The 14,231-nt window shown below is 35.8% G+C and overlaps 1 protein-coding gene across 4 annotated transcripts in view; it reads right to left on the reverse strand.

The window, feature by feature from the left end:
* The window catches only part of elmo1 (engulfment and cell motility 1 (ced-12 homolog, C. elegans)), an 80,729-nt gene that overhangs the window by 38,212 nt on the left and 28,286 nt on the right, over positions 1–14,231 (reverse strand). For all 4 annotated transcript variants that reach the window (XM_052583231.1, XM_052583228.1, XM_052583227.1 and 1 more), the window contains exons 2-7: positions 9,572–9,703; positions 8,614–8,654; positions 7,404–7,476; positions 7,237–7,287; positions 5,367–5,536; positions 1,241–1,276 (exon numbers count right to left, since the gene is read on the reverse strand). In XM_052583231.1, coding sequence (XP_052439191.1) covers positions 1,241–1,276; positions 5,367–5,536; positions 7,237–7,287; positions 7,404–7,476; positions 8,614–8,654; positions 9,572–9,649 — 449 coding nt within the window. In that variant the 5' untranslated portion in view covers positions 9,650–9,703. The remainder of the gene's footprint in view (positions 1–1,240; positions 1,277–5,366; positions 5,537–7,236; positions 7,288–7,403; positions 7,477–8,613; positions 8,655–9,571; positions 9,704–14,231) is intronic.

Genomic DNA, 14,231 nt, shown 5'->3' on the forward strand with positions numbered 1-14,231 from the left:
TTATTTCAGTTTATTTTCAATGCAAGCTTCCTAATGTTTACATTTTATTACAGCTCTCAAATAATGATGCAATTTTTAGTTTCAGCGAACAATAAGAACAGTGGTGAACACAGTTCTGTGAAATATCTTCTTTTTTATGTTCCAGAAAAAAAAAAAGGCATCCAATTTTGGAACAACATGGGAGTAAGTAAATTATGTTTAACTTCAATAAACAGCATGCTGTGATTGCACAAAACATAACTGTGTACCTTAATTTGACGAGAAAAAAAAGTCTACTGGGCAAAGCTACTATCACACAAGCATGTCACTGATGCTGTCGATAATAGGGTAATTTGTATTAAATCTCAAATATTCCTTTAAGTAATAAGACTTAATTACTCCAGAGTTTTGAGTAAATCAGACCTTAATTAAATCAGATAGTGTCTACAAAATCTAATTTACAAATCCTCAGTGTGTGCGACAGCATCATATGGTAAGATTTTTGGCTTTAACATGAATAACACTGCCCCCTATCGTCACAAATACCTCAGTTTTCTAAAGAACATAAAAGGCAGAGCCCTAGATATGAAACAGTAAAGACATAATAAAGATGCCTGCACTGAGCTTAGAGTTGAGTATTTGAGGGTAGCAGGGAGTTAATACAGCGTAAGTTAGACCTCACAATAAAAAATGATTAGTTTGAACAGCCACTCATAAATGCACCACTGGGAGCAGGAAGTATTTGCAGCTGGAATTGGGCAAAACCCTACAAATATTTACCATAGTGACATTGAGAGATGATGACATCTCCCGAAGGGATATTTAATGTTGAGTAAATGTAATGTACATGGAATGTGACTGAGTTTAGCTGAGGTCCCTGGTTGTTTATGACAACCAATCATTTTAGAAGGATCCTGGGCAACAGGACTTTAAGCAACCAGAAGGGTTTTGATCAGCTTTAAGAGGAATGGTGGGGGTTACAATCATGGAAATGTTAGCCCATAATCTTGTCGATAAATGGAAGAAAAATGTTTTTCCGAAAGTTGAGTGCAAAGTTCCCCCTAAAGGACCAATGTTGCCCAATACCACATGCAAAAGAAAGAAAGATGACTTGGTTACATGGAAATAACAAAATCATCAGAAAAATGGTAGTGACTGGGGCAGTTGCCAAGTGTTCCCATGGCTCTGATTGGCACTGAGGCCAGAGCCCGATCATGCAGAGACTCGGCTGGTAAGGGCCAGCTTGAGAGGAGGGGCTTACCAGGGCTTCATGATCTTCTGCAGCTTCTGATACCGCCTGAAAAGATTTAAAAACTTTGACGTCAGGGAGACAGAAACACACAGTCAGCGTCCAGATATTCCTTTCTGAACCCATTATGACATTAGGAAAAAAACATTGCAAAATACAGAACATCTTAAACATCCAGTGAGGCATGAGTTGAGAGAAACATAGCTGAACATTAAAAACCCTTTCTGAGAGAGATAAAGCATGCAAAGCAGAACACTGGGAGAAGACTGCAAACACACACACACACACACACACATGCTGCCTTAACACGCATTTAATACACGACATGTGCTTTACTCCCTGTGGTGGTTATGAACAAGTGTGAAGGATTACCACAAGTATCCATTACAAATCGTCATGTATTATATTGCATTCATTTTTGATTCAGACATGGCTTGTTTCCTCTCATGGTCCTGTCAGCAGGGCTTAGACATGGGGCTTAATACACAGATATGACTCATCAATACCAATGACTTGCACTGTACTTTTAAAACCTATTTAATCTAATAGGTTACACATACACTCTCAGAAAAACAAAAGGTACAAAAGCTTTCACTGGGCCGGTACATTTCAAAAACTACAAATATGTACCATTTAGGTACTAATATATAAATGTAAATAAAATACAAAAGGTGTATACTTTTTGAAAATATAGTGCCCCAGTGACAGCTTTTGTACCTTGTTTTTCTGAGAGTGTTATTAGGTCTACAGGATTGAATGGGTTGTTGATGTATTTTTACGAAGTTGTCAAATACAACCAAAAGTGCAGAATGTCTTGAAAAAAACGTTTACATGGCTGGGGTAAACGGTCACATGATCAGGACTGTTTTCCCCTTTCCAAGATGTCATGTAAAAATTCAACAAAACATGATGAACTTGTCAAAAGGTTGACACAATTATCACATTTGTTGTATATCGTTTAAAAACTCAATTTTGATTTTTTACATTTAGCAAACGCTTTTATCCAAAGCGACTTACAAATGAGGACAATGAAAGCAATAAAAATCAACAAAAAAAGCTATGATATGTAAGTGCTATAACAAGTCTAAAATAGCTTAACGCAGTATACATAGCAAGGTTTATTTTTATTATATAATAAATAAAAAGAAAACCAACAGAATAGAAAAAGAAAAGCGCAAGCTAGTATTAGAGCCCTATTTTGCTTTTGTTAATTGTATAATAAATAAAAAGAAAACAGATTTCCGAACATATGCTGATTATAAAATTGCAGGTTTCAAAGTACTGCTATATTAAGTAAAGCATAAGAAAGTACAGTAAAAACAAATGAATACATTGTGTTAATTAATGCATTTATTCATGGTGTATTCAGAGATCTTTCTAAAATGCTAAATTGCAGTTCAAGAAGCATTTCTTATTATTATTATCAATGTTGAAAACAGTTAGGCATCTTAGCATTTTTCTGAAAACTGTGATATACATAGTTTTCAGGATTCCTGATTAATAGAAATTTCAAAATAGCAACATATATAGAAATATTTTAACCTTTTAGATGTCCTTGCTGATTAAAGGTATTAATTTGGAAAAATATTTTTTTTTACTGACCTTAAAATGTGAATAGTAGTTACAGTATGTCTATCTACACGTGTAGTTTATTGGGAATAGAAGAATCCTATCGAAATATAAAGCAAACCATGAATACACCATTGATAAATTCAATAAATACAACAATATATGGGCAAAATGATTAATTAACCATGTATGCATAACATAATAAATAATGCAATAAATAATACCATGCACTGCTTTTTAACAATACACTACAATTTAATGCATTGACATTGACAAACTTTGGTGTTTTCAAGTTCCAGTTGAATCTTAATGACCAACTGTGCAAATTTCAATGTAGTTTCCTTATGCTAGTTACATTTATGATCAAAATTCAATCACATTAAAAAATAAAATACAAAAAAAATTCATAGATTGCTACAATTTTTTACAGAGTGCTACAGCAGCACATGACCAGTAGAGAGAGCTACTCCACCACTAGCAGCCGGCAACATTCATGCCCCATGATGTCAGAGTACTTGCTCCATACTCTCAAGAGTGCCGTCATGCTTAAGTCTTTTGAATAATCATCGCTTGGTCAGTGGCTAAAAGGAATTCATGGCAAGAATGTGAGACAGTGTGTATTTGTGTGCATGTGCGTGTCCACTTGGATTCTTAACGGTATGAAAGGACTGCATAGAAACCCACACATAGGCTCTTTGAGGTCAGGAGCTGTTGACACAGAGCTGCTTTATATAAAACATACCCATGGAAATGATTTCCATGGTCAGCTCTCTAGTGTACCAAAATGTTGAAACACCTCGGCTGGCGGCGCAAGGCTCCGATAAGTAAAAACGCAGCTATTGATTCAGTGAAGTAAAACCAACATCCAAACGGCCGAATAATTTCACTCAACCGCCGAAGCACCAGAGGGAAATCACTTCTGCTCAAGCGAGAAAATTAATGCATTAGGCAATTCAGATAAATATTCTTCCATGACTATGTGAAGAGCGAAAAAAGCCATCGGAGTAGTATGACCTTGACAAATGAAGAAAGGACACGCATAATTAAGTTAGCATGTTAACGGAAAACAAAAGGCATGAGCCTGTGAAGTTCACCAGCTGAAGAGGAAACATTCAGTTTGATAGACAACCTTGTCTTTCCTAAAACAATTTTTTCCCTACAGATACACTATACTGTTTCCTCCTAGCCTCCTTTGTGTTTCTTTAATGCATTATTATTCTTTGACTCAGCCTCTAAGTGAGTTTTTCCAGTCCCAGTTTTCTCCCTCTTATGTTTCTGTACTCTGTCTCTCTACTAAGGCGGTTTGTGTCTGCTGGCAGAGCTCGGCCTCCTCATGGGACCGTCCATATAGGAGCTGAAAAAGCGCCAGCTCAGCAGATAGTCTGTCTCCGCTTTAACCTTCAACTGAGATGGTCAAGCCACACAACTGCTGTATATATAACAGAGGAGACTTGAGGAGGGAGTGAATTGTATACGCTTCATTTATTATTAATAGACCTGTGTCTGATATCAAATATCTGCAGTTTATTTGGATGGTGCATCTCTGCTGTGATTGAGTTGGAAGGTGCATTGTTTGTGCTGTGACTGCAGCATCAAAAAAACACTACAAGGTGTCCTCAATCACAACATGTGCTCTCAATCATGTTTTAAAATCACAACACAACACTGAGTCTCCAAAAACAACAAAGTGTGATCAAACACAACAGCACATGCTGTCAGACACAACATATTGCAGGCCTCAAAACAACAACACAACAAAGTGCCCTCAGTGTTGTTTTTGTGAGCATGTTGTGTTTAAGGACATTAAAGGACATTAAAGGACATTATGTGTTTAAGGACAGTTGTGTTCCATTGTTTTTGTGGGACCACCATTGTGTTTTGATGTGATTAAAAGCCTGCTTTGGAGGGCATATTGTGTTGTGATTGAGGAGCTTGCACTTTGTTGTGTTTAATTTGAAGCCACAACGTGAGGTTGTGATTAAGGAGACATTGTGTTGTGTTACATGGTACATTGTGTTTTGTGTTTTAGGGCGTGTTATTTTTTTATTTTATTTTTTTTAGGAAAGTGGGTCACTGGGTTGCGTTTAAAGTCTTATGTATCATCAATGCCAAATTGTTGTTGTTGTTTTGTTCTCTCTGAGAAAACTACACTACCGTTACTCCTGTCTTCATGATCCTTTTTTAAAGTTTGTTTTCAGCATTCTTGATGAATAAAAAAGTTCCAAAGAACGGCATTTATTTAACATGGAAATATTTTGTAACGTTATAAATGTGTTTGCTGAATAAAAGTACACATTTCTTGAAAAAGATCAAATAAACAAAAACATTTACTGACCAAATGGTAGGTTTATCTAAAACCTTAGTTTATTGGGATTTGAAGTCTCCTTCAGAGAAATCTGAATAGGCTTTATCGCAGAGAACAGTGCAAGTCACTGGCTGTGTATTTATTGAGGTTTGAATAGCTTTAGCCCTGCTAAGAGGACACATAAATGAGTGAATATATCAAGATCACTGTAATGTAACAGAGAGATAGAAGGAAAGGCAGCCAGAGGAACAAACAGTTACTTACTCTGTGCCACTCTCCACCATCTGTGTGAGCAGCGAGATGCCATCGAGGTTGATGAACTCCTGAGCAAAGGTGATATCTCGTGAAGAGTTGGCCAGATCCTTCAGAGCTTCCAGCTTCACGTCCATGCTGGATGACTGGCTGCGCTCGTGCAGCATCTGGGCCATCTGGGCCTGTTTTCATGGCCACAGAAGAGGCGTGTAAATAATGTGAGTGTGACAGATCATCAGGTAGGAGGTCAGGTCTTTTAGTCACACAACTCAAGGAAGAAGGCAAGACTGCACTACTCTAAATTACTGCCTTTGCTGAATCCACAATCATTCCCTCATTAGAAAGTATTAATCATGCCAGTGTGTCAGTTAATGTTTTTTTCATACTGAATTTATCAATTTTTTTTTTTAGCATTTCATTGCAGATGACTAAAAATGAACTATTCTCCAAGTTATAATCAAATAACTGAAAAGTTAGTTTATGTATTTAAAATGTATGCATTTGTAGTGCCCCCAAAAAGTAATTGGATACTTGAAATACACTTTTATGACAATAAAAGATTAATGAATTTCATTGCATTTGAGTACCAGTATTATTTTAGCATCATTGTGACACTATTTTAGTTTTCATTAAAAAATTTTTTGAGTTGTGAAATTGAGAAAATTCTATGAAATTTAAATTTATATTTATATTTATATTTATATTTATATTATTTAAATTTGGTAAAATATTTAGTCATTTTGTTGTTTGATTTTTAGTCATTTTTATTTTTTTATTTTATTTTTTCTGTACAGCATAATAAAAGCAAATAAAATATAAATAAAAACTATATATGGTTTTTATTACTTTTTATTTTAGTTATTTTAGTAAATCAAGATCAACTTAATGAAAAATTACAAACGTTGCTTTGGCAACTATTAAATAAAAAAATAATAGAATAAACTTTAGCTGAAATAAATTATAGATTTTTTTAAATGGTTTTAATTTTATTTAAATACAATAACTGTGGTAAGGGCAATGCAGAAGTGGCATTGAAATATTTTTTTTAAAATGTCAGTCATAATCTTTTCTGACTACTTTCTACAAGACCTACATTATTTTAAATGATCTGACAAACATTAAAAAAAGCATAATTTGTTTACAGATGACAACTGCATTATATGCAAAATGTCAAATATTAAGTGACATTAAATGGAGTGACTTAAAATTACAAATAATTTAACCATATCTGTAATCTGATTTCTATTTCTCTTCTCTTCAAACAAAACCTGCTTTGATCACCTTAAAAAAAAAAGCACCTTGACTGAACTAATGCAACCGAACACAGCATTATAAATATATGTTTCTTTATGAACACTACAGACTTGCTTTCTTCTGTGAAACCTATTGAAATTGTGATGAATGTTAAATATCAGTGGCGGCTGGTGCAGAATATCACAGGAAGAGAAACAGTCATTGTTGTCATTATGCTAGAGGGGACGGTTTCAAATGTCACAGACATCAGCTTTAAATATCATCATTCCCAAGGCGCAAATTCAGACGGGTCATATGAACAGCAGTTTCTGAATGAAATATTAATTCTAATATAATTTGGCTTCAAAACGACAATACATTTTTATATCACAGGGCCAATCCGTAGCCGGCAGAGAAAAAATAATGACAGCTGGGCACATTTATGCCTTCACAGGTCACAGAAGAATGATTTTCAGCTGCTGACACTTTAGGAAGCTTTGGTAATGTAACCTATCACCCCTCACATCTGAAGGATTACAGGCCCCAGCTGGACGGCGCAGGGCTTCAGAGGATAAAGACAGGTCCCTCCTGCTGATAAAGCCTTTAGAGTTGCCAAAACTGCATATATAAACTCAAATGTGCTACTCACAGCTGACGTAGTAAGCCGCAGAATGGAGCCGTTTTTGATGTTGTTGCGATTCTGTGAAGAAAAAAAAAAAGAGAGAGAGGAAAAAAGGCCTTGTTATGCATTGCTATGAGGCTTTTTTTATTATTGAGCTTAGCAATACAGCTTCTTTTTGAGATTGTGCATTTAACCTTTTCAGTGATGTAGAAGTTGGTTGAGTCAGCATTCTGCAGGGCACGGGTTTCCGGCTCTGGCAGGTTCCACCTAACGAGGGAAAGTTCAGACAATCATCAGAGATACAGAGATGTGTGTAACAAAAACAGCATTGGTGAAAGAGGTGATGGGGTAAATTTCTTGGAAACAGTTGAAATCATATATAGAGATTCTTATATTAAAATAAAGGTTAACGGTAACAACATTCTTTTGAAACAAAAACAATACTCATGGCAATCAACGGTAATATACTAAACTGTAAAAAACATTAAAAAAACTAAAAAGATACAAAATAGTTTTGACATAGAACAAAAACTATTATAAAATGGTAATCCTCGCATTAAACCGAATAAATGATAATTTCATATATAGTTAGTCTGAATAAAATGGTGGTACTTCATGTAATGTACGTAACAGCAGGAATACAGTGGCTGCCCCTGTAAACAAAGCAGTGTTGCACTTACAAACAACATTTAATTATCAGGGTGGGCGATATAAACAATAAATAGACACAATTAACCGGTAGAAAATTGTCAACTGGTAGAGATTTTGGACTATTGTCTCTATCGCAGTTACTCGGTCAGCGTGACTTTGCTATAATATATACAGTCACAAAAACAAATAATTTGCATGTGTTTTTAAGCATTGCAGTTTAAGACCAAAGTGATTCTAAGCCGCTGAAATGCAATCAGCAGCGAAAGAGAACTTCACTATTGCAAATGCTGTCATAGCTGCATGTGACCGATGTTAGTGTGTGTCTTTAATGAACGATTAAAGACAGATACTTATATGCGTCCAAATGCCTGTTTTTGCAAGTATCCTCATAAACAAAGTAATTTATGTCTTAAGTGAAAAACAGCTGAGAAAGAAAACACCATGTGTAACAGTGTATTGGATCTGGGCAGCTCTTAAAGTGACAGCATTCTAATATTCCTGCTTAGTGATAATCACTAAATCACTTTTGCAACTTTAATAAGACATTTCCATTTAATAAACATTAAATACATACATACATTCATATAACCCCCCCTCACCTCACCACCAAATCATAACACCTCAGATTTGCACGTATCACATGAATGGCCTATTTAAATGTCAGAATGGCAAATTTTGCTGAAAGGTGATGAGTTTGTAGTTGTGAATGCATATTAAAAAAAATGCTTGTGAATGTAAATGTTTGTTACTTACCCCTCACAGACTTCTTTAATGATGGCTGAGAGAGGCTTTTTCTGTGGAAAACAAAACATTAACAGCAAAAAAAAGGTTATTTTTAGTCTTGGAACTCATATATCTCTTCATACCCAACAGTACTGCTGTATTGACATTAGTTTGTACAACTTTTGAACAAACGTCTGGCTGAGTCAAGTAAATAGCAACAAAGAATGAATAAAGAATTTCAGAATAAGGACAAATGATGATTAAAGAACTCCAGCATGATTTATGCAAGGTGTGTCTCAACAGTTTTATCAGTCAGACTCTCACTGCAGGGCCTTCTCTTTCAAACTTTAAAGCAAAAGTTCAGCCAAAGAGGAAAATCAAGTCATTATTTATTCACCATGTTTTTCCAAACCCGCATTACTTATTCTTCTGTGAAGCACATAGTTATTAAAGGACTGAGGGGTCTTTTGCGCTTTTTTAGATATCAACAGCTGTACTCAAGAAATGTCTCCTTTTGTGACAAGAAAGGGTTTTAAACAACATGAAGCTTAATAAATAATTACAGAATGTAATTTTTTTGGGAGAAAAAGTAAATATGCACTACTGTTATGATCATGTGCATCTAGTCATTAAATCTGGTTTACCACTAAACCGCCGTCACCTGCTTTTAAATGGAGTGGCATTTAATAGACAGAGCCGTAGATCACTGACAAGCTACGCAATATCGCGTTCATTATCCCAGATGAATCGCCTTCGATAATAAACGCGATATTGTGTAGCTTGTCAGTGATCTACGGCTCTGTCTATTAAATGCCGCTCCATTTAAAAGCAGGTGATGGCGATATAGCGGTAATCAATGAACCAGATTTACTGACTAGATGCGCATTTTTCTATCGTTAGCTATATCGCCCAACCCTAACTACTGTAAGATACATATACATGCATGTAGATTCATATACAGAAGATAAAATCAGCCATAGGCACTGACCTGGTCAATCTCCATAAGTTTGGGAAAGGCCCCAGGCCACTCGATGGCCACCTTCACAATGTCTGCTGGGGGCGGCATGGCTGCGCTGATGAAGGATGTGGCCGTTCACTGCTGCCTGGCTCTCATCCAAGCCTGTAGAGGGAGATAGAGGGACAACGCTAGGTTTATACTATGCATACGAATTTATTAAACAGGTCTTAGAATAAATTTATGCATTTAGCAGAACAGTGCATTCAGGCTAACAGTTTCTACCAGTGTTCGTTGGGAATCGAACCCACAAACTTGCACTGCTAATGCAATGCTCTACCACTTGAGCCACAGGAACACAAATAAATTAATAGTATATGCAGGGATGTCAAAAATACCAGCAATTTGGTAATAAGTCAAAGCTAGACCATCACAATACCAGTATTTCAAAGCACCGGAAGTAAAGAGTTCGATTAAATACCAGAGCGCTGCTGTTGATTCGATCTATATGCTCTATGGGTATCTTTCTTGATTCACATCCTTGTTATCTGTAACAACAACAACCGAGTGAACATCAAATATTTGGTTGAAAAGCATGTTTGGCCTTGAGGTCAGAACAGAGGGCTCTTTCTGTCACTAGATAATTTGCTGCTAATGTGCAAGAGCTGACACCTTGAAAACCTTGAAAACGTTTTTCAGGAATGCAAAGCTTTGACTGATTCCGTGTCACTGTGAGCGATTTGCTCCGAACAGGAACATTCCTCCTTTGTGATATCTGATTCTGGGACATTTTAATTACTGCAGTAAGATCTACACAATTGTGTGTCTTTTAAACGCTTCTTTATTAAATTACGAACTTTGCTTTTAAACTAAAACTACTGAGATCAACTCCCACCAGACAGAATACATAGGACCTATTCAGCTCAAATGTGCTTTTAAGATTCAAATGATTTGCCAAAATCGAAACTAAAGTTTACTTTGTCAAAGTTACAAGTTTCTTCAAAATCAACAGTGTTGTTCTGTATAATCATAGTGAATGCCAAGTTGCTGAGTACTAAGCATTCATGGGATATGCAAACATAGGTTGTCATATATTAATGTGCTCTTGGTTGTATGTCATGATGACAAATTTACATGTTGACAAGTTACACATTTTTGTGGTTTAGTTTATATAAATATTCTTGGGGGATTGCTGACTGCAGCTTTATATTGTGATACAATTCAGAACACTGAACTCTTTATTTCAGAAGAGCAAGGGAAATGTTCTTTTCTATTGGCTGAAATTAAATTGACTATTTTCTTTTAGCCCATTTCAAACAGCAATAAAGAGCAGCAGAGCAAATGAGCAAATGTCTCATGACACATTAACAAATAAATAAATGTTGCCCTATAATGATAGGCTTTTTCATTGTAGCCATACTCAAACAAACAGAAGTTAATTCCAGCTCAATTTTCTTTAGGGATCTGGCTTGCGATATTTATTAAATTATATTTATTATTATTAATAAGAATAATACTTTTCGTTTTATTATAAGTTACATTTTAAAGACGAATAACCATCTTAAGGGTCAAAAAACTATACAATAAAGCAGAAAATCCTCTCCAAGAAAAGGTTAGGTGAGCCGACAAAGAGAAAGTGACATCCGTTAAATCCCAGCATAAATTATTTAGCACTCATGTCACTCAGGAAACTGCGGATCATCTTTGGTCCTTGTGGATAAACCCTGTTACATATTTAATCCCCCCATTCCATAATGCATGGGGGATGATTCTTGGAGAGAAAACAAGAACACACACACAGCCTGTGAAACAAGCATTCATTCAACCCATTCAAACAAGCTGCCATGTCACGCTGCCATGACTCATCCCATAATAATCTCCACGGTCACACACTACCCAGGCTCTGTTGCTATGGCATCTGCTCCATCAGGAGTCGCATCTTTCGGGGGTGGTTCTCTTGGAAGGGTTTCATTCCTCGTAAGAAGTTTCCCCATTACAGATGGCATGATTTCAAGCTGACAGAAGTCAATAAATCTCAGTAGCAGGATTTATGCAAAGCTCTCAGCTGTTGTTCAAATGGACAGAATAGCTGCACACGTAATTGTATTTTGTATCCTTTTGTCTTATATGATTTGAGATACTGTAAACTGTAAATAAGCGATTATGATTGGCTAAGGCAGAGTCATGTGTTTCATGGTAGCCAATCAGAGCCAGTGTTTTTACACACATGCAGGCACACGCGGCCAGCGATGCCAAACACACACACGCACACAAACACACACACGCAACAGCTACACAGAGATTCGCAGCAGAGATGGCGAGATGGCGAGTCAGGAGCAATGTTGGCATTTTCAAGGTGAAGATATAAGCACTAGCTACTTCAAATTCATTGTGGTCAAAGGCAAGAACGTGCATGTAATGTTTACAAACAATGTGTGACACACGCATCTACAAAGCTAGTGGCCAAAAACACTTTTCTTACAAAGATAATACTTGAAGTGCAGGATAAAACTCTTGCTGTCTGTTGACGTGCAATAAATATTGAAAGTTATGTACCTGTCTGTTCTACTCATTTCAACTGACTTGTGAAAACTGCGGAAAAAAAGTACAAATTCTCTGACATGTAGCAACTTTTTTTTTTTTTTTTTTTTTTTACAGTAACGCAAATAGTTACTTTCCCTGGTAACGAGTTACTTTTATTATAGAGTAATTCAGTTACTAACTCAGTTACTTTTTGGAACAAGTAGTGAGTAACTATAACTAATTACTTTTTTAAAGTAACGTTCCCAACACTGGTTATAAAACAGGATAAGCAAAAATATAATGAACATGTAATATAGTGCCTATATTTAGCAAAATGCTCCACTCTGGAGTTATTTTTACTAGTTCATCATCAAGTTTATGGACACCAAATGGCTTTCCTGAGGTTTTATTGTTATCGTTTTATTGATAACTTTCCAGAGTTGTTACACTGACTGATCTATTACATGAGAAATTATACATATCGGTTAACGATTTATTTCAAACATGTTTGTTCCGGTTTAATTCTAACTGTAATTAGTAAAGAGGAAGAGACGAGTGGTGCACACGCCGCTTGAAGTGATGTGGTTACAGCCTACATGCTCATTTAAGAGCCAAAACCACATGTACAGTATCATTTATATTTCATGATAAATTAACTGCATTTGAAGGCTGGGACTTCAAAGGAAATGAAATGTTTCATATTAAAAGTAACCAAGCACAAAGCTTGAAGCACTACAAATAACGTTTAGTGAAGTTAATGCATCAACAAAGGTTGATTTTAACATTCAATAAGCCATATCACTATTGATTCGAAATGAACAATCATTATTGCTATTCCAGAACTAGCATTCACACAGCTGACATGTTTACCCGTGGTAGTTTATCCATGTTGTATCCGCAAAAAGTTAGTTAAATTAGACGTTACAGTTTCGGTGAATGATTATGCACTCCAAAACTATTTAGGCTGAAACCGAAAATTGCCGTTTTGAACATTTCGGTCTATCACTCATTTGCATGGTGCATAAACATTAGATCAAACATTTAACGAGGGGAAAAAAAAAAGTCATCGATGAGGTTAAAACAATGAAAACATTTTTGGGAGATCAAATCTTTCATGCTTTTGGCTTTAATGTGGCTGTGTGTAGAGCATTTACTTAAACACAGATATGGTCATGAAATGTGCTCCCCATTTCATTTTTTTTTCTATGTATGCATTCTACTTATTTTTCTAGGTTTCACGGGTTTGGCTGCACTACAACAGAATAAAACTCATGAACAAAGCTATTACAACATTCAAGTACAAGTGGTTTTATTCCACACTGCATGTTGACATAACCGTAGAGAATGTAATGCTGGATATGTGGATACAACCACCAAGCAGTAGGACACTAGCATCAACCATGTAAGGTGCTTCCTCCAAACCAAGTCTATTAAAGTATCTTTTTTCCACTAAAGTATTCATATGTCATGCCGTCAAAAAAAAGTGAAACAAATTAGCATTTTTGATAGACATGGTTTCTTAAACCTACTCAATAATGCTGTTGAAAGGAACCGAGAAGAAAACAGAGTGACAGACAGGGTTTGAAAAAATAAGGCTGAGAAACTATGCAACTACACTATACTCTCATTACCATACTGCACATTAGTGTAACAGTTTCCCAGACAAAACATGGTATTGCCATTAGATACAAGACTTATACCATGGCATTATCAAGTTTGAGGACATCATGTACTAAGACAATACCATGTTTTTGGACATATACCATTGTGATACCATGTTTTATGACATGTACCATGGTATTCCCATGTTTAAAGGTCATATACAATTGCAATACCATGTTTTGGGACATGTAGCAAAGTGTCATGTTTTTAGGACCATGGCAATACCATGGTTTTTGAAGCACCATGGGACACCTTGTAAACAATAAGATTCATATTGAATATTATCAATATTGAATAATTGATTTATATTATAATAATTTCAGAGTATCAAAACACTATGGTATCAACATCGGATACCATCAATGCATGAAACATGTCACAGTACTTTTTATTAAGAGACAAATGATAGCAATAACAATAACTGCAGTAACTGCAGGCCACTCAGAAGCATGACTACAAACTAATCAGCCAACTTGCTTCATTAGCATTACTCAGAAATGATGTCGAA

The sequence above is a fragment of the Carassius gibelio genome, chromosome B19 (assembly GCF_023724105.1).
Source record: "Carassius gibelio isolate Cgi1373 ecotype wild population from Czech Republic chromosome B19, carGib1.2-hapl.c, whole genome shotgun sequence".
In the NCBI taxonomy this organism is placed as follows: Eukaryota; Metazoa; Chordata; class Actinopteri; order Cypriniformes; family Cyprinidae; genus Carassius; species Carassius gibelio.